At 42.5% G+C, this 21,421-nt stretch overlaps 1 protein-coding gene across 2 annotated transcripts; it reads left to right on the top strand.

Annotated features, from left to right (window-relative positions):
• Nucleotides 1-423: 423 nt before the first annotated feature.
• Nucleotides 424-20,926, top strand: fn1b (fibronectin 1b). 2 transcript variants are annotated; one of them, XM_074665729.1, is made up of 46 exons: nt 424-727; nt 955-1,080; nt 1,348-1,485; nt 1,836-1,967; nt 2,292-2,429; nt 2,510-2,656; nt 2,745-2,939; nt 3,099-3,281; nt 3,532-3,708; nt 4,171-4,326; nt 4,431-4,559; nt 4,671-4,814; nt 6,316-6,437; nt 7,102-7,270; nt 7,359-7,535; nt 7,851-7,979; nt 8,096-8,185; nt 8,281-8,475; nt 9,185-9,463; nt 9,563-9,826; nt 9,911-10,005; nt 10,302-10,470; nt 10,652-10,738; nt 10,950-11,141; nt 12,065-12,343; nt 12,543-12,734; nt 12,835-12,924; nt 13,252-13,518; nt 13,617-13,733; nt 13,819-13,977; nt 14,068-14,223; nt 14,333-14,449; nt 14,644-14,913; nt 15,846-16,033; nt 16,120-16,207; nt 16,293-16,472; nt 16,595-16,684; nt 16,970-17,158; nt 17,338-17,427; nt 17,867-18,306; nt 18,411-18,549; nt 18,688-18,849; nt 18,961-19,086; nt 19,169-19,275; nt 19,920-20,012; nt 20,198-20,926. In XM_074665729.1, exons 1-46 carry the CDS (start codon nt 586-588, stop codon nt 20,273-20,275), a joined length of 7,392 nt encoding a protein of 2,463 aa, XP_074521830.1. In that variant the 5' UTR covers nt 424-585; the 3' UTR covers nt 20,276-20,926. The 2 variants fall into 2 exon arrangements, with proteins under 2 accessions (XP_074521830.1, XP_074521828.1); XM_074665727.1 differs by lacking the exon at nt 12,065-12,343.
• The last annotated feature ends 495 nt before the right edge of the window (nt 20,927-21,421 follow it).

Here is a 21,421-nt window from a genome sequence, read left to right as displayed (position 1 = left end):
CACTATCCACAAATGGTGCCATCAGCTCCCTGGATCCAGATTATGACAAAAAATACAATAAATACAATAACATAATATTTAAAAAAACAGGGTTATAAATAAATACCTCTGCTACACCGTGTAAGTGTCACGTCATAACTTCTTCTTCTAGTTTTTGATACAAAACAATTGCACATAGCGTGAACTCATTTTTGGTTTGAGTGGCATTTTACAAGACCACGTACTTCGGATGCTCATCCACCTGAGAGTGACTTTCTCCTTCTTTTTTCTTAAACTTGTGGCTTCTTGTAGAGTGCCAGTATTGCTCACACTCGGGCGGGTCAGTCTAGCTCCAGTTAGAGCCCTCCCCCTCAGCAGTCTGCAGCGGGGTGTCCGTGTATAAAAGCAGAGCGCTCCCCTCGACTCAGCCTGGTGCACCGGCTGCAAGGCGGCAGCAGGGAGCAGAGAATAAGGGACACAAACTATCTCTCCAAGCAATATTGAAATTCTGCACTTGCCTCTTTCATTAACCTTACTTCACCCTTTCAAATCTTTTTTTTTTTTTATTATTAATCCTTATTTTGTTTTGCTTTGTTTTTGTACAAAATGACCGGTGGCCCGCTCACAGGGTTGCTGGTTGCGCTGTGCGTAAGCAGTGCAGTGCACGGCTTGCCAAAGAAGACCAAAAGACAAACAGGCCAGTATCAGGTGTATCCTGAGCTACATGATGCATCGGCTGTTTCTTCAGGTTTGTAAAAGAGCTTCACTTTTTAGGGTCTCTCGAGCTAACAGCACTGTTATTATTGCTTTTTTTATGTTGTGGATGTTGTGTTAGAGATGCAGTAAATCAACTTTTTTCATTTTTGGGGGGTGTCTGACGCACCCAATAGTTTTGAGCACTAATTTGCCCGTGAATATCTTTTTATCTTTTATGTTTGGTGATACTGCATGGTAATACTCTCATATGGTTTATAGTGGGCTGTGAGGAAAACGGTCGCTCATACAGACTGTACGAGCAGTGGGAGAAACCCTACCTCGGTAGCACACTGGTGTGCACCTGCAATGGAGCAGCTGGCATCAAGTGTAAAACTAAGCCTGAAGGTCAGTGAGAGATACACCCGTTCACTGTGCTGAAATATCTCTGAAGTTACCTTTAGTACTCAACTTTTACGGCTGGAAAAAAAGAGTAAAAAGCGACCAAAGTTTGGGGAGTTTTCTTTCCCCAGTTTAGTATGACTTGAGTGAGAACTTGTTGTCTTAATGCCTGATTTCAGCTAGGTGTCAGCTAATTGTGACAAGAAAGATATTCAAATATCTGGATACAACAGTTTCGCAACCTTTCATCTTTCGCTTTGTTATTTTTTTCAGTGGAGGAGACCTGTCATGACAAATACAATGACCGGACATACCGTGTCGGTGAGACCTACGAGAGACCAAAGGACGGGATGATGTGGGACTGCACATGTATCGGTTCTGGTCGAGGCAAGATTAGCTGCACCATTGCTAGTAAGTAACCAGAAATTGAGCATATTTTGGTTAGTTTTGATGTCAAATTGAGCACCTGTAGTAAGATGAGTCTCTGTGTCATCTTTGGATAGATTTTAGTGTCATAAACCCAAATAAACTTACATGCATGGAGAAGAAACTGAATTTTTCAGGAGCAAGAAATAAAAATTTCTTTGCAAAAACAAAGCCTAAACCAATGCAATAATTTCTGTATTTTACTTTTTTAATAGCTTAAGGAGAATAACAAAAAGATAGTCTTAAGCATTCAAAGGCTGTATCATTTTCTTGTGTCATTTGTGTCATACATGTGCATGTTGAGGCCTGAAACTTTTGTGTTTGATTATCCACAGACCGCTGTCATGAGGGTGGAAGGTCTTATAAAATTGGGGACACCTGGCAGAGGCCTCATGACACTGCTGACTACATGCTGGAGTGTGTGTGTCTTGGAAATGGCAAAGGAGAGTGGACCTGCAAACCTGTTGGTGAGTCACATTCAAACTTGCAAACTAACCCGGATCTCAACTATTTTTTTTTTTAGAACATAAAAAAATATCTAAACTTTAGAGAGACAGGCTTGTATATCCATTTGGCTCAAAATGTTCTCACACTCAAATGTTCAGGTTACTTCTCAGAAGCATGACACTGCAAATATTTGACAACAGTTTGGACAAACACAATGAGTGTTAGAGAGCATGTGTCCCTTTTTATCAATAAGTTCGTGTTTGATTTTCTCCTGATTTGTTCTTCCTGTTTATTTCTTGCCAAACTGCAGCTACAACAAAGTCTCTCATTGTGTTTTTGTGCAGCTGAGCGTTGCTTTGATAATAGCGTTGCATCATCATACATGGTGGGTGAGACCTGGGAGAAACCATACCAGGGCTGGATGATGTTGGACTGCACCTGTCTGGGAGAAGGAAATGGGCGCATCACATGCACCTCAAGAAGTAAGATGAATACAAAAACAGTTGTTGCTGTCACATACTTCCCTACTGGCAGTTTTTGATAGTTGTTGTTCTCCCATCAGACCGCTGCAATGACAAGGACACCAGGAGGTCCCACCGTATCGGAGAAACATGGACCAAGACAGACACAACTGGAGAAATCCTGCAGTGTCAGTGCTTAGGAAACGGCCGTGGGGAGTGGAAATGTGAGAGACACAAGGCAGGCAGAAGTAAGTGTTTTATGTTTACTGAATTCCATAATTATCCTCTCAGCTTTCACATCCTTTGTACCCATAACTTTCTAACTGTACTTTACAGCCACAGGCGCGGCCACATCCACAGGAACCACAGGAACTATCATGATGACCCCTCAGACTCGGCAGCTGCCTGAAGGGATGTGCCGCTCCGACTCTGGAAACACCTACAGTGAAGGACAGCGCTGGTTGAGGCACCAGGGCAACACGCAAATGATCTGTACTTGTCTGGGCAATGGAGTCAGCTGTCAGGATTATGGTGAGTGAAAAGATGAGTCCTGACTTCAGAGTGTTTTGTTTCTATTCCAATTATCAAATGAATGGAATTTACTCAAGAGCCATCTCTTCATGTCTCAAGACCCCCATAAACAACATCTGTCCAATGTATTTTTAACATTTTTTTGTCCTCGTTCTACAGAGTCCAGGAACCTGGCATATGGTGGCAACTCCAACGGCCAGCCGTGTACATTCCCTTTTGTCTTTATGGGAAAGACTTATTACTCCTGCACCTCAGACGGACGCACAGATGGGCAGCTCTGGTGCTCCTCAACTTCAGACTATGAGAAAGACAAGAAGTACTCTTTCTGTACTGAGAAGAACGGTAAGATTCAAGGATGTAAAATGTACCAACCTAGATCTTTTCTTTGGATATTTTACACATTTGTGGATATATTTTTTGCTTTTAAAGACACCATTTTATCCAGTTTGTTTCATTTCTGTCTGCCAATCTTAAAAGTCACTGCTTATCAAACTTCACTCACATAAACTGCAAAGGTCACAGTCAACAACTACAATGAGATCTTTTGCTTGATCAGAAACATGGAGTAACTTTCATGTCTTCTCTTCTCCAGCCATCGTGGCAACAAGAGGTGGAAACTCCAACAACGCCCTCTGTAGCTTCCCCTTCCTCTACAGCGGACGCAACTACACTGAATGCACCCCTGATGGACGCCGAGACGGCATGAGGTGGTGTGGTACCACTCATGATTATGACAACGACCAACGCTTTGGATTCTGCCCCATGGCTGGTGAGTGTGTGTGTGTGTGTGTCTGTGTGTGTTGAAGTGTGAAAGTGCTTTTTTTATTCTACATTAAATATTTTATCTTAATTTTGCTTTCAATAATTGTGTTTGAAGAATAGTTTGACTAAATCTAAAGCCACAGCCTGGAGATAGAAGACAGTAGACCTAGCCATGCTGATTTTTCAGGAGATGTGATTACACCAAACTCTTTATTCTGTTTCCCTGGTGCAGCTACTGCCTGGTTTCATGGGTCACTTGGAAACAATCAGGCATGAAATTAAGGAAGAAAGGATCTGTAGCCATGAGAGAATAACAACTCTATCAGATCTGTTACATAACATTGTTGATTACATAAAGAGTGGTGACACTGGAGAGACTGGACTGAGTAAAATTCACACTGCTGGAGCGCAAAGTGAAGAACTGTTTGTTTTTAATCCTTTTCTTTCTTCCTCATGTATCTTCATGTAGCCCATGAGGAATTATGTACCACCAACGATGGAACAATGTATCGTGTGGGCGACAAATGGGACAAACGCCATGATGTCATGGGTCACATGATGGAGTGTACGTGCCTGGGAAACGGCCGAGGAGAGTGGAACTGTATTGCTCACGCGCAGCTGCGAGGTCAGAGCGATAACTACAGATTGTTTCCTCCTTAATGGTCATTTATTGAAGTCTAACAGAAGAGCGTGAAGGTTTCATGATGACTCTGCTACTGTTGCGTCCAGATCAGTGCGTTGTTGACGGCTACAACTACGAAGTGAACCAGGAATTTTCAAAGCGCCACTCTGAGGGCTACATGATGAACTGCACCTGCTTTGGACAGGGTCGTGGGCGCTGGAAGTGTGACGCAATCGGTGGGTTCACAGCACAAAATCAAATTAATTATAATAATCTTCCTAAAGAATTTCACCCTCACCTTGCTTTGAATGACTGATCTTCTTGGTTTTGTATGATTTCCACATTAGATCAGTGCCAGGAGCCTCAAACCAGGGCCTTCTATCAGATAGGGGAGTCATGGGACAAAGTCATCCATGGAGTCTATTATCGCTGTTATTGCTACGGAAACGGGATTGGAGAGATGAGATGTGAGCCTCATCAGGGATACCCAGGTAAAGAATGAATGCTTCACAGATTTAAACCTTTAGTACTTTTAAGCTAGTGTTCTGCAGTGTCCACATGGTCAACAGGTAGACTGGTAAAATAACAATAATAAAGAAATGCAACAAATAGACTTACTGTGCTTACCACTAAGCATCAAAAGCTGTAATTCAGTTATATCATGGCACAGAAAAATGGGAAAGTCAAACATGGCCAACACTGAACTTAAAAAAATTAATTAAGGAATAAAAATCAAAAATAAAAAAACATCATAGGATAAAAATATCAGATTTTTCTCTGGGATTAAGATGTTTGGATATTGCCTCTGATTTCATGATGACAATGGCAGGAATTGAGTGCAAACTGAATTCCCAACCTACAATGGGGAAAGAGCAAATAAGGTAAACCTGAATGCTGTGAATAAATACAGTATTTATTCTATTTACTAATTTTTTTTTTGTCATAAAATTTAGAGCTATAAGTCTTCTTTTGTAGGTATTTAATGACAAGCAATTGTTTGTATTTTTGAGCTCATTTGGATTTTGGCGCCCCCTCTGGACAAACTATGTAGCATACCAAACCAATTCAGAGCATTGATGACCAAAATGTGTTCCAAATTTCTTTGGATAAACAGGACAAATGTGTGATGACTCACAGGATCCAGGAAATTAAAAAAATTGATACACAAATTTACATCATTCTTATCTAAAAAAAGAAAATGAGACCTTGTTATAGTTTATGAACTCCTTTTTTGTAATTGTTACCTCCAAGGACTTTCAGCCCCTGGCTGATTTTCCCCTGAGTCAGACTGCGATAAGAGATAAGTCTGTGTTTGATGAACTTATTCAACCTCTCCCCTCCCTCCAACCTCTCCATCACACCTCTGCGAAACAAATTATTTTTTGCCATGTCAGTGGAGAGATTAAAAGCTTTTCCTCAACCTTGAAGTGTTGCAAACCTCTTTCCTCCCTTTGGTCCTTGTAGTTGACGAGGTCTTTCTCTCCCTTGCTGCCCTGCTGAGCCGAAAGAGATGTTGGTTTCAGCTTTGAACACACTCCCTACTTCAAACATCTAACTCCAGTTGGTCCAAAGTTGCTTCATGTGATACTTTGTACTGCAATCAAACATTAACTTTAAAAAAAGCTTCAGTTGCAACATCTCGCGCTGACCTGAGCAGAGGAACGTTTATGTGCTAAGCTGGGAGTGTGAGTCTATATGTGTGTAGCGTGAGGAGAACAGAGGCTGGATAATCTGTGATGAATATGGTGCTCCTGTGTGATGCCAAACTGTAAGATGTCAGGGGGCGTTTGAGCTGGTTTAGCACCGTCTGGTGGTTTTGTTCTGTCCTAAAAAGGATGAATCTGTCTGACAACGCTTCAACCTAAAGTAGCCAAGTCTCACCCACACTCTATAAACGTATCACTGCCATATTATAAATCTTTGATGATGTATGGGCATCTTTGTCTTTTATGTACTCTGCATGACTCTCCACTTTGACTTCCCCCTCTTCAGATGGCCACAGACCCGTCCAGGTGATCATCACAGAGGCTGGAAAGCAGCCAGACTCCCACCCCATCCAGTGGAACCCTCCCTCATCTGTGCACATCACCCAGTACATCCTCAAGTGGAGAATTGTAAGTCACTCTTTGAGTAAACTGCCTTTTCACATTGCTCTCCTTTTCCCCTCAAAGCGATGTTTTAATGTTTGCTGAGCAGTAGCATTACTGAAGGTGAGCAAACAGTTTGGATGAGGTCAGGCGTTTTTTTGGAGTTTGAGCGTGGACAAACAAGGCGATTAGAGGATTCATGAACCTTCCTTTATAGTCTGCACATACAAACACAACGCTTTAAGCAGATTCCAGTAAAAATATCCCCCTCACTGTGATTTGTCTCTCTCACACATCCTTTTCCTCTTTGAAGCCTGTAAAAACTGACAAGCTGGATGAAATGTTTATGAAACTTAATTAAAGTCAAACAGATTCTCTCTGAAGGTAGTTTGTGTATCCTGGACACTTGGAGCGCTCATCTGGCTCTCCTGCTGAGGGAGTTTGTAGATTTCCTACAGCGTACACAGCCAGGCTAAATACCTCTGCAGCAGGATGTGTTAAAAGTAAAAAAGTTAGAGCTGCAGCCCAGAAAACACAGGGTGCCATACAAAGTCCTACATTTCTGCATGGATGGATGAATTTTCACACATTTTCTATCAAACCATTAATTCTCCACAGTAAAAATCTTTCTATCACATCACATGAAAATCCTAAAATCCATGAACTTCTCATCCTCTTCTCCCTCTTGTAGAAAAACAGACCTGGGCCATGGAAGGAGGCCGATATCCCAGGCCACCTCAACTCCTACACCATCAGCGGTCTCCGCCCAGGCGTCACCTATGAGGGTCAACTGATCAGCATCCTGCGCTACGGACGCAGGGAGGTCACACGCTTCGATTTCACCACCACCCATGGCTCCTGTGAGTACATCTGACTTGACCCCTTCACTGTAAGCTTCATGTACCCATAGAAATAGCCATCAAATTATCATGTTTTTTTCCTTTCAAGTGGAAACATCAGAGGGAGAGACAACAGTGCCTCCTCCTGTGTTGGCTACATCTGAGTCTGTGACAGAAATCACCTCAAACAGCTTTGTTGTGTCCTGGACGTCTGCTTCTGCGACCATCTCGGGCTTCAGGGTGGAGTACGAGCTCAGTGAGGAAGGAGCTAAACCAAAAGTGCTAGGTAAGATCAAGTAAACCTCAGGAATGCCTCCATGATGCCACTGAAACCATTTTAGAGTCCAAACTACAAGTATGAACAAACTGACATACCAATCAAGTCTGCCCACCTGTGATTAAATCAATAAATACCTGAAGAGTCAAAATATTTCAATACATTAATTGAAAATCATTCAAAAATCAACATCTCCATTGTGTAAGTCTCTTCACTGATTCACAGCATATCCTGAAAAACAGCTACCAGGGTAAAAACACAACAAGAAAGTCACAGTATATCTACTAAAACAATATCCAACTGACTTTTCATCTTCTTCTCCAGATCTTCCTCGCACATCCTCCTCCGTCACCATCTCTGACCTCCTGCCAGGCCGCAGGTACAACGTCAACGTCTACGAGCTTCCAGATCAGGGAGAGCCGAACCTCATTCTGAGAACTTCTCAAACCACAGGTGAGAGTATCCTGCTCTTCCTCTATGTTCCCATGATATGCTTAAGAAAATATCCAAAAAGTGGCTTTTAACACTAAACACAAAGCTTATCATCACCTTTCATTTTGTGTCTCTAGCTCCTGACAGCCCCACTCGGCATGCAGTTGATGAGGTGGGAGAGACCTCAATCCGAGTCAGCTGGGCCAGACCTCAGGCTCCTATCACTGGTGAGAAGCTAGTTTATGAGTTAGTGTTGAAATTTTGATTCAATCATTATATATCTTCAATATCCTATATGTTACTGCAAACCTGTTCCCCTCAGGTTACCGTGTGGTGTACACTCCATCCCTGGAAGGCGTCAGCACTGAGCTGACCCTGGCAGACACAGAGACCTCAGTGAACCTGGTCGACCTTCATCCTGGAGTTCTTTACAACATCACCATCTACGCTGTGGAGGAGGACCAGGAGAGTGAACCTGTGTTTGTCCAGGTCAACACTGCAGGATCTTCTCAACCAGGTCTGCATTTAGAAACACAAAGAGCATTATATTGAAAAACAGTTTGCAGGTTCTCATGACACAAGCCAACGGCAGGTCTACTGTGTGTTTGAAAAATTCAAAGCGCGTTATTTCATTCAGAAAATTATCTTTCCTGGATCATTCTTTGCCTCCTGGCTGACAGCAGATGTGAGTTTATACTCTCAGCTGAAGAGTCCTTATAGGGCAGAGGAGCTTTAGGAAGAGATTTCCTGTGTTTGGGAAAGACTGAGCCTGTCAAAACATTGCTTTGTCAAAATATACTTTTGCAGACATCCTGAGACCAGCTTGGTATTTTTTAGAGTCCTGTTATCTCCTTAAACTTTCTGGTGACCCATGATTCAGCTCTCCTTGATTTACAATGGGCTTAGAGATGGACATTTGTTTGCATACATATAAAAACATGTGAAGATAGTGTGTATGCTCAGCAAAGACACTTCATAAATCGTCACTTTATCTCAGATTTATCTCCCTCTTCTGACACTTTAACGTTTTGCTGGAACCACATAGTTTGTTGCTCAGATTGTACTTAAGAAAGAGATAAAATTCTCCTTTTGCCCATTTTAGCAGTTATTTTGTTTTAAACAAAACTTCCTCTAAACCGTTATCAGTCAGTAAATCTCCAAAAGCTTCTGACTACTCTTATTTTTCTGTCCCCTTTTCTTATGAACCTCCCTATCACCGTCCACAGAGGAGGTCTCTGCACCCACAGATCTCCAGTTCTACGAGGTCAATGATGTCAAGATCACCATCACCTGGCGTGGTCCACCCAGTGAGGTGACTGGTTACAGAGTGACCTACTCCCCCGTTGGTCCTGATGGTGTTGAGACGAGACCCCTGCAGCTCCCTGTCTCACCCAATGCATATGCTGAACTCACCCACCTGCAGCCAGGGACTCTGTACCGCTTCTACATCTACGCCATCAACGCTGGAGTGGAAAGCACGCCACTGGTGGGAGAAAAGTCAACCAGTAAGTGTCAACATGGACAAGGGAGTCAGAATAACAAAACCTGAAACTAGTATAGACTATAAAACATCTTATGTTTGTTCTACTTTCTAACCTCTCCAGAACCAGACTCACCGAGCAACTTGCAGTTTACCGATCTCGGCCCTGATAACGCTTTGGCCACCTGGGATGCTCCTCGCGCCATTGTCACTGGTTACCGTCTCTTCCTGAGCATTGGGGGATCCACCCCCATTGAGAAGAGGATCCCAGGCAGGGTCACCCAGTTCCCTCTGAGGAATTTACGTCCTGACACCAAGTACACCGCCACCCTCCACTCTGAGCTGGATAATGAGCTGAGCGAGGGCATCACCTCATACTTCGCTACCAGTCAGTTTCAAGAGAAAAACAACTGATCACTGTAAAACAACTGGTAGCTGTTGATTAATTTTCCATATGTTGTCTTTCTACCAGCACCCCAGATGGGAAATGCTCCTCCTTTTAGCACTGAGGTGACTGATACCTCCATCATCGTCACCTGGATACCTCTCCGCAGGTTCAGCTACAGGGTAAACACCTGCTTAATGTGTCCTAATTAACAAAATCACATCTCTTCTTCTTCATTAGTTTTGTATTAACAATGGGTTTTTTCACACTGTCAGCCACCATAGGGAGCTTTTTAACAAGATTTAAGGCACTGACAAAACAAAAAAACAGATGACGATTATTTACCTTTATATGTCTCCTTTTAGCAAAGCTAAGATAGTTTGATGGCCTGAAAGGAACTCAAAATACACATGACATCACTTCCTCTCCACCAGATACATTAATAGACAACTTTCCATGTGTGCTTCTTTCTTCCCAGGTGTCTGTGCTTCCCAGCCAGGAGGGAGAGACTCCCAAAGAGAAGACCTCTAACACTGGACGAATTTTCATCCCAGATCTGATCCCTGGAACTCAGTACACCTACAGCGTGCAGCCTATTTTCAATGGACGCAACAGTGGACAACCCATCACCCGCAATGTTTTCACATGTGAGTGTCTACTTCATCTTTTCTTATCAAAGAAAAAAGACAATAACGTTAAAGAGTTTGTGTTACACGTCGGCAGATTGGTTCAATTCTTTCACATCGCTCTGTTCTGACCATTTGTCGTCTGCGGCATTGAACCCAGTTTCTCATACCTGTGTCATGGTTTGCTTTGCCCTCCTTCCAGCTCTTTCTCCTCCCACTGACCTCAGAGTCGAGTCCAACACGGACACAGGAGATCTGACTGTCCACTGGGTCGCCTCCAAAACACCAGGTAAATATTGACTGAGCTCCCCACGCACTGTCAGCACACTGGATCCCGCCAAGTCTAGACCTTGGCCTCCAAAGGTTTTTTTTTTGCTATTCACCAGGACAAATGTCTCTTCCTGGTATTTCCTTTCCGTTGCCCATAGTGACTCATAAATTACATAGTGACATTATGTTCTACCTACTCAGTATTTGTCATGTTTGTCAACTCTCTCCAGGCACCACAGGGTACAGAGTGACAAGCACGCCAGTCAATGGTCAGCGAGGAAACTCCCTGGAAGAGCTGGTCCGAGCTGATCAAACCTCAGTCAGGCTTGAGAGCCTGAACCCTGGAGCTGAGTACAACATCAGTGTCTTCACCAACAAGGGTCATTTGGAGAGTCTGCCTGTGTCCACGATTGTCACACCAGGTAGGAGTCCAAAGCCTTTACATTAGGCATCAGGCACACAGCTGTGTCCACTGAAGGCTGTGTCAAAGTCAACCTACATCCAGTAATCCACAGATTATAAAATTACCTTAGATTCTCAAATAGGAATAGCTTCAAGCCACATGATTTTTTTGGCCACAAGGGGGCAGAATATCTTATTAGCTCAAACAGTGTTATGAGCCAGTGGAAACATTCTCTGTTTACTGTTCCACATTCAACAAAATAACAATATTGTCTGACTTAAAGAATGAAATACTGAAATACTAAATGTCTTTTTATCTCAGTTTTGGTCTCCACCACATCCATGAGAACTCCTTTTGTCAAAGTTTTGGATTCAGAAGCGAGTTGCTTACTTTGTCTGCTGTGTGGTTCTTGAGCGCAGAAGGTTTTAACACATATTTTAAGCAACGTATTTACTGCTGCTAAAATAATACTGATTGGAACAGCGGGGGATCCTCAATGAATAAAACAGATGGTTTAGTCATAACCACGAGCTCAAACGGGCTTTGAAGATCAGTGCATGTCTGAAATCGGGGAACAGCTTCTCCCTTTTCTATTAAAAACACTCCCCTTGGTTTAAGCAGCGTTAGCTATTATAACCATCTACTAACTTAAGGACTGTCTAACCTTGCATGGAGAGCTTGTTTAATTGAGGTGGCAATCTGGGAGCATGCTCGGGTTAGTGGTGAAACATGAACTGTTGCTGTGTTAAAAGTTTAATATTTACTTCTATCATGTATAATTATCTCTATCCAGCATGGCTTCTGTTTCAGTGGGTTTATGTAACTCTTTGGGAAAGAAGATATTGTTTTTTTTTTAATGTAATCAGTGTAATTGTAAGTGCTTTTCAGTCTGTCTTCATGTCTAATTCTGCATGCGCTTTGCTAATGACATAACCCTTTCAGAAATCCCCAAACCAAGTCACATTGACTTTGTCGACATCACTGACACCACCATTGGCCTGCGATGGATCCCAAAGAACTATACTTCCATTACTGCGTACCGGATAACGGTAGTAGCCTCAGGCGAGAGCTTGCCAATTTTTCAAGATATGGTGGAGTCATCTGCTGGTTATTACGCTATTCATGGTTTGGAGCCGGGCGTGGACTATGACATCAGTATCTTCACTGTAACAGAGGAGGGGGAGAGCAAGCCGACCACACACACAAAGCAAACACACACTGGTGATTTAACTCTTTCACTCAATGGTGGGAAGGGGTTTGGTTTTGATCTGAGGGGATATCTAAAAGCACATTAACAGGATGTAAATTAATGGACATGATCACTCAAAAACTACAGAAAAAAATAAATTACATTAATTATAATTTTTTGTCAGTGTAAATCTTTTTTTTATTAAGTTAAGCTTTCCCCTCACTCCTACAGTTATTCCAGCTCCAACCAACCTGCAGTTTAGCGGTGTGGGTCCTGATGTTATCAGGGTGACGTGGACAGTTCCCAATGTTGCCACACCAAGCGACATTTCTCGCTTCGTCATTCGTTACCACCCTGTGGCTACTGATGATGACATCAGGGAGGTTAACGTTGGCGGAGCAACCAACACATTCCTGCTGCAGAGTAAGGCAATTTAATAATTTCTTTGGTAGAATAAGGTTAAGTCTCTTTCTTTGCAGGCCATTTGAGGACATTCTTACCTCATACCTTTCTCTCCTTGTAGACCTGCTGCCCAACACAGACTATCACATCAGTGTTGTGTGTGTGTATGGTGAGCAAGAAAGTCAACCAGCCACAGGAACTCAAAGGACAAGTGAGTATTAACACTTTGTAACTGTTTTAAGAAGTGCTTTATAAATAGAGTTTATTATTATTTTATTTTTTATTATTAGAGTTGTTTCTTAAGTGGATATCTTCTGGAAGGTTTAGATGTGCTTTTAGATGGATAGATCATTTTAGAGGATATAAGCACTAAAAAACAGTATTAATAAAAGATATCACCTTGAGATTGTCGAGTTACCATGTAATGTTAACCTTGACCCTAGACAGTAAGCCTGAAGCCCCATGGCTCCACCCCCTTGACTTTGATTGCTAGATATTTTAAATTGATGAAACTTTGATGCATTGTTTTTCCCTCTAGCTCTTGACTCTCCAACTGGACTGGACTTCTCTGACATCCGCACCACCTCCTTCACCATTCACTGGTTGGCTCCAACTTCTGCTATTACTGGTTATCGTGTCCGCTATCAGGGCACAAGTGGTGGGCGCGCCAAGGATGAGAGGCTCCCCCCATCCAGGACCTACTACACTTTGACTGGACTGACACCAGAGACTGAGTATTTGATTTATGTGTACGCTGTCAGCAACAACCAGGAGAGTCAGCCTCTGACCGGGACACAGGCCACCAGTGGGTTTCTTTGCTGGTTTCTAACATGACTTCTTCTGTTACTGTAACTTGTTATTTTAAAGAAAAGGCTCTGTCTCTTCTTTTTTTATCCTCTCCAGTCTCTGATGCCCCCACTGAACTTCAGGTAACATCGTCCACTCCCACCAGCATAACCATTCGCTGGGATGCCCCTTCTGTCTCAGTGAAGAACTACAAGATCACCTATGCAAGCACAGGTCAGTAACTTTGCACAGATTTAGTTTCTTTCAGGCCTCAGTTATGCTCTGAATTTGACACTTCTCCATACTACTCCCATTCTAGGTGGTCAGACTCAAGAATTCTCAATTCCTGGCACCCAGACCACTGCTACCATCACAGGTCTGAACCCTGGCACGGACTACACCATCACGGTCTATGCTGTTAGCGGACGAGGGGACAGCCCAGCCTCCAGCACCCCGGTTTACGTGATGCACAAGACTGGTACAACAGTGTCCTAAGAATAATGGTTCATGAATAAACTAAATGTAGAGAACTGCAGTCTAAAGTTTAATATGTTTATTTTTCTTTTAGATACTCAACCCCCCACTGACATGAGATTGACTGATATAAGTGATAACGCCATCACAGTGCACTGGACTCCTGCTCAGGGACCTGTCAAAGGCTACAGAGTCACCAGTGTCCCCAAGAATGGCCTGGGACCTTCCTACTCTGAGGTGGTGGCGCCAGGTAAAAGAGATTAAGAGAGAGAAAGAATAACAGTCCTTTTTAAGTGATTTAAGATTATTTAAATACAGTATTCTCTTCTTACTGACTCCTATTTGCTGCTCCTTTACAGATCAGACTGAGATTACCTTCACAGGTCTGATGCCTACTGTTGAGTATGTAGTTAGTGTCTTTGCTATTGCAAATGATGGACAACCCTCTTCTCCGCTGGTGGAAAATGCAATCACTTGTAAGTTTGGCTTAAACAAGTTAAATCTTTAACCTTTTTTAATATCTCCTTCATTGACTGAAAAGCAACTTAAACGTATTTCTTTATTAGATGAGACGGTTGTAAAGCTTTATTCCAACAGCATGATGAATACTGTAACACACAATGACAGTTTAAAACTTAAAGACTTACCTTGTGTTTCTCCTTCTCTGCAGCCATGGACCGTCCCAAAGATCTGACCTTCTCTGACATCACCTCCACCTCCATGCGCATCACCTGGGACAGTCCAGATGGCACAGTGACATCATACCGCGTCCTCTACTCCAGCCCAGAGGAGGCCGAGAGAGAGCTGCGTCCAGCACCCAGAGGTGACGAGTACAGTGTGGTGATCAGAGGCCTTCGCCCTGGGACAGAGTACACTGTGAAAGTCATCGCCCTCCATGACCGCACGCCCAGCAAACCGCTGGTGGGAACCCAGGCAACAGGTAAAAACAACAGAGAGCAGAAACACTGATGTTCTTGGTGCTAGCAGACATGACTAAAGATTTTGCTCTACAGGCCATGTGCATGTCTAACAAAATATTGGACTGGTCATAAAAAAATGTCCCCTGTCTGCTCCATATGGCAGCACAAAGAGTTCAGATGCAGCATCTTTTATGATTGAATTTTATTCACACAGGATAGATGATACCACACCAAAAAATAACCTGATGCAAAATGATCCATTACAAAATGGTATGATACCATAAGGTGTGATGTGTAATAACAAGATAATAAGAGATAATACGATAGGGTCCTTTTTTATATGTTATAACACAATACAATACAATATGATACGATCAAGTTGTGATACGTGATGCAATACTGATATGATACAATGTGCCATGAAGCACCAAATGATACATACAATGTAATTAATGATAATACAATATTAAGAAACGGTGTATAATATGATATTATAGAGCGTGTTATTACACTATAAATCAATATGAATGGTATGATGTGTTATAACACAATAGAGAATGATATGATTTATTATGTAACATGATTTAATACAATAAAATAAGATAGGATACAAAATAATATGTGTGCTATAGCTGGCTACAATAATTTATAATATGATAAGACATAATGTAATATTATGTGTTATAACATGAGATGTGTTATATAACATGATATAATACCAAACAACAGGATGCTGTAGAATATTTAGACTGCAGAACCTGATACAATATGGTCACTTAATCCTGCCTTTAGAAGAATTAATCTTGGGCTTTTATTTTTGACTTGACGTTATAAGCTTGTACTTTTGAACAGGTGAATAAAAATGTAATTGAGAGCATTTGAGGGTCAGATTTGACTCACAGGTGCAATTTATTGTACGCTGACTTACATTTTTAACGTCTCTGCTTTTAAGTGATCCCTTCTCCGACCAACCTGATGATCTCAGAGGTCGGACCCTCCACCTTCACCGTGTCATGGCAAGCCCCCAGCGCACGCCTAACTGGCTACAGAGTAGTCGTCAGCCCCAAGAACATCAACGCGCCAGTAAAGGAGCTGAATGTTGCTCCTGATACCACACGAGTCGTCGTACCAGGACTCTTGGTAAAGAGAAAGGTTTTGTCGCAGTGTTTTAATGAATTCAGAGTCATTCAGATAAACAATAACATCAATATGTTCGGGAATCACAGGTGGCAACCACATACCAGGTGCAAGTCTATGCTTTGAAGAACTCTGTCACTAGCAGGCCGCTGGAGGGAGAGACAACCACGCTGGAAGGTAAGCAGATGCACCGTTTGTGGACAGACTTCCTGTCAAGGCTACAGCTCTGTTTGATCTCTGTTCTCTTTTACCCTCAATACAGATGTCACTCCTCCTCGGCGTGTGCGTATCTCTGATGTTAAAGAAACTTCTATCACACTGACCTGGCGCCCCAAGGTGGAGACCATCACTGGTTATCTCATCGAGGCTACGCCTGTCACTGGCACGAGCCCCACCATCACAAGAACCATCCCAGCAGGCGCCATAATGTTCACACTCACAGGTACAACGCACCAACTGCTAAACAGTTATTTTAAAAAGTGGAAATAATTTATGTTAAAACTTTTTTGAAGATGAATTAGCTGTTTCAGTTTTGCTTCACTTGCTGGTCTTTTTCTTCTGAAGGTCTGCAGCCTGGCACCACATACTCTGTTAACATGTACACCCTGAATGGCAACACAAGGAGCAGCCCAATTACCCTCACGACTCAAACAGGTACTACTCAAACCCTTGTCTGATCAGCATTTTTTCATAGTGAACCTATGAAAGAAGAGAAAGACAACTCCTTCTTTTCCTTCTGTTTTGCAGCTTGGATTTGAATTTTGTTTAAACATTTTTCACTTTGATTCTGGTAACGATACAGGAGCACAAAGCTAGATCAGTGGGATGGAGTCAGATCTTAAAATACAAATCAAACGCAGCAAGAAACAGTCGCAAAAATCACAGATGTCTCTCTTTAGAGTGCACACAGTTGGTTTAAAAGGATGACTCTCTCTTCAGCTGAACCAGTGGTCCAGGCCCCCACCAACTTCCAGGTCACATCTACAACCCCCACCTCCACCTCATTCTCCTGGCAGCCACCACCCACACCCATCACAGGATATTATGTCACCTACGAGGAGACAGGACGAGGGCCGAGAGAACTGATCCCACGACCCCACGTTGGCCAAAACTACGCCACCATATCAGGTATGTCATGTGATTGTTGACGGGTCACTTCAGACATATTACAAGGGATCCTCTTTTTCTTGGATATCTGATTTTCCAGCTTTTAAATGTGTTGTTGGCCTACTTTTTGTTTCCAATTCCATTTTGATTCTAAGATGTTTTTGAAAATTCATGGAAAAACTGATGATGCCTCTCCTCAGGCTTGAAACCGGCCACAAATTACATCATTAAGATTGTTGCCATCCAGGACACAAAGAGGAGCACTCCTCTAGTTGGAAGAATCAGGACCGGTGAGTATTTTCTTTATTCCGGTCTGAACAGGAGTGTATATGACGGTAAAAGGGAAATATAAACCGTGTAACAAAATGTTCCAGACAAAAAAGACATGAAAGAAATTTCAGCGTTAAATTTGCAGCTTTATTCTGCTCAGCTGAGCTCAGTATTTTGCTGTTCAAGCCCAAAAGCCTTGAGGTGAACTGTGAGGTAAATCAGCATTATTAGGCTCCTAAAACAATAATGCTACATTTATTTTGAATACATTTATAATGTCATTCAAAATACCTTCAGTGTGTTTGGGGTACTGCATGAAAACACACTTAGCCATGGAGTAGAACCCCAGCAATGTTGCATATCTGTTGCCTCCTGTTGGCTGAGATATGTTATTGCAGCTGTGCTTTACCTCCCCCTTGTCTAACCTGCTTGCTTTCCTAACCCTTTTATCCTGCCCAGAATCAGAATCCCTGCTCCCCCTGCCTCTGCCCCGCCCTGGCGACAGGCTGGATGTGCCTGATTCTAACCTGGACAACACAGTCCAGGTAGTGGGCACCAATGGCCAGGATGGGCTGGGTGGTCAGAGCCAGCATGTGGAGTACACAGAGTACAACAACAACAATGGAGACAACAGATACAGTGGTAACAGAGGCAACCCGCAGTACCCCTATGGGCAAGTGCGTGAGCCCCTGGTCCTTGTGCCCCTTCCTGATGCAGAGGGTCGCAGGCTGCCCATCTTGAAGCTGGACCTGCCCATTGGCTCTAACCTTGGAAATGATACTGGAGTTCCACTGGAGACCCAAACTCAGACCTCCATCTCCTGGAAGCCCTACAGGCAGAGCAACGCCTACCTAGTGTCCTGCTATCCTCTTACACACCGAAATGAGAAAATGTTCCAGGTAGAAACAAAGACTTGCTCCAGCTTTGAGTCTGAATCTTACTCTGAATTATATCACATCTCTAATATTTGCTTAAACAATCTCATGTTTTTTCACCTGTCTAGGTCCGTCTGCCAAGCACAGCCACCACAACAACCCTGATTGGACTCAAAGCAGGAGCTAACTACAACGTGATCGTGGAGGCTCTGTTAGGGGCACTCAAGCACAAGATTCTGGAGCAGGTCGTCACAGCTGGAAACTCATGTAAGATCAAACTTCAATATTTGAGTATACGGTGGTTGTTAGTTTGCTGCCCCTACAACTTTCAAACTTTTCCTTCCTGATGGGTCCTCAATCTTCATGGCACTAATCGCTCGATCCCATGTATGTTTGCCCTTTTAGTGCCAAATACAGTTCATTCCGATAAAGACGCATGTTATGATGCCTTCACTGCAACCTACCATGATGTTGGTGCTGAGTGGGAGCGCATGTCTGAGACCGGCTTCAAACTGTGGTGCAGGTGCCTCGGTTTGGGAAGCGGCCACTTCAGATGTGATTCATCCAGTGAGTTTTTTTTTACTGGGGACACTTTTCTGCCTGTTGGACATGAGTGTGTTTGGCCTCTTTCAGGCTATTTCAGTTGGTCTCTCTGACTATAATTTTGTCTCTTGACAGAGTGGTGCCATGACAATGGTATTAACTATCGCATTGGAGAAAAATGGGACCGCCGTGCAGATAACGGACACTTGATGAGCTGCACTTGTTTGGGAAATGGCAAAGGAGAATTCAAGTGTGAACCACGTAAGGACTCTTAACACTGAAGGAAATGTTCTCATGTGAAATCATTGTATATGAAGTTTAATATGTATCTATACCTGCACAGATGATTCAGTGTGCTACGATGATGGCAAAGCTTACCAAGTGGGAAACCAGTGGCAGAAAGAGTACCTGGGTGCCATCTGCACCTGCACATGCTTCGGCGGACAGCAGGTATGATGAAAGAGACTCAATACCCCTGACAAAGAGGTTATGTTTTTGGGAGAGTTTGTCTGTTTGTTTGTCTGTGAACAACATAACTCAAAAAGTAATGAACGGATCTTGATGAAAATTTCTGGAAATATACAAAATGGGATAAGGAAGAATGTGGTAAATTTTGGAGGTGATCTGGATTACTGTCTGGATCCAGGATTTTTCTTTTAAGGATTCTTTATCATTGTGAGATAAGGCTGGTTTCACCATATGTGTATACAACTCCATGATAAATGGTCGGATTGCTTTGCACCATGCTGCTTTGCAAGACAAGACAAGGTCACGATAAGATGTAAAAGTACAATCCAGATCCTGGCAATATTATGGCTACTAAGATCTGGAATATGAAATATGTACTGGGTCATCATAATTTTCAACACTGTCAGGTAACAAATTATCGTACAAACCTGCAAGTAACACCAAATTGTTGTAGACAGTCTGCTGAAAAGGACTATATCTTTAAAGTAGGACTAAAGTGTTGTGTGACAATCATAATATGCTTGGTGGAGGTCTGTGCTCTCTAAGTGCTTTTCTAGTTTTTTCTTCCAGGTGCATACTGTAACTGAGTATGTTTTGATAAATGTTTCTGTGTTTTGTCTCATCAGGGCTGGCGCTGTGAGAACTGCCGCAGACCAGGTGCTGACGTTGATGCCAGTCTGCTGCAGCCTGTGAGATATGGAGACACTACACTACGCAAGGTGAGAAGATGAGAAAACCCTCATGAATTAATATAATTGATTTTTAAGATCTTATGGTTTGCATTATATTTCCCTATTACGTATTTGATTAAATTTGTTTGGAGATGTAATGAAATGTGTTTGATCTGAAGATCATCATGAATATGATCTAGTCTCTTCATATATTCACACAAATCTTCTTTTAGAACATCCACTGTCCCATCGAGTGCCTCCGACCTGACCTGCTTGCAGATGCAGTCGCTCATCAAAACCCTCGGGAGTAAAGGATCCATTCTCCCTCACTGTTCAATCGCTGCACTGTCTCACCCTGTAGAAGCCATGCTGTCTGCATCCAAACTGAACTGTCAGATGACTTTGACACCTATTTAGCTGATGATTTGAAAGCATAAAGCGCCCTGCTGCCTGATCGAAGTGATCCTCTTTTAAAGCCAGTCCCTTCACTGTCTAATGTCAAATCTCTCAATTCATCCTGTTCATTAAAAGCTCCTCCTCCTTACTTTTCTTTATGTAACATTTCCCTTCACACACACAAACCTTTGTGCCTTCACCACATGGGAATTCTATTTTTGTCAGATTGACATTTGTTTTTCGTTTAGGCACCCAGAAACTTTTCCTCATCAGAAATGAAGCACTGTGTTGAAGAATGTCCATGTAGTTAGACACAGTTGTTGAAATTGTCCATGAAAATGTGCTTTTCTTTCCTGTAGCCCTCTTTGAAGGGTCGCACTGTGTGTGATTGACACGTTCTGATTTCTTTTTTTCTTTTTACTAATTTATCCCTCAATCTCAACGTATGAATGTGTGAGCTGGGATGTGAGAATATGAACTGTTCTATTTTTGTACTTTGTTGTCGGTGCCAAAGTTGTTTCTACCTTTGACAGAAATAAGTCCCTTATTTTAATAAAGCTGGAGAGATCCTGAAACTTTACCAAGATGTGCAATGAGTTCACTTTTGTTAATGGGAATTTTGAGAAAAACCCATGACCATATGACACAATCCATACAAACTCTGACCAGCACAAAGATCATCAGGCTTAAGCCAGGTTCTGAATTTGTTATCTTGCTTTCTAATTGATAATTATTTAGTTAACTGTTCTAGGAATCCATAGCCATGGTAAACATGAGGCTGTGCTTATGTACCGTTCGTCTTTGGGCTGAATGCTAATATTCCTTGCTAAAACGATGTACTTTAAGTTGCTAACATGGAGATACCAAATCTCTAAATTCTACTAGCTCGAAAGTATTTGCAAAAAAAACCCATCAAGTTGTAGCTTTAACTTCTGGGATTTTTTAAACCAATACATCAAACAACAACTTGGACCTGATCATTCATCAACAAACTAAGGGGAACCTCAAAGTAAGCATGAGGCATGAGTCAAGCGACTCAGTTCCTAAAATGCCCAAATTTT

This window comes from Halichoeres trimaculatus, unplaced genomic scaffold (genome assembly GCF_033239565.1).
Source record: "Halichoeres trimaculatus isolate MK-OKI-2021-1 unplaced genomic scaffold, fHalTri1.1 fHalTri1_scaffold_3, whole genome shotgun sequence".
In the NCBI taxonomy this organism is placed as follows: domain Eukaryota; kingdom Metazoa; phylum Chordata; class Actinopteri; order Labriformes; family Labridae; genus Halichoeres; species Halichoeres trimaculatus.
The sequence above is the reverse complement of the archived record's forward strand: the minus strand, read 5'-3'. Positions and strand labels throughout refer to the sequence as shown.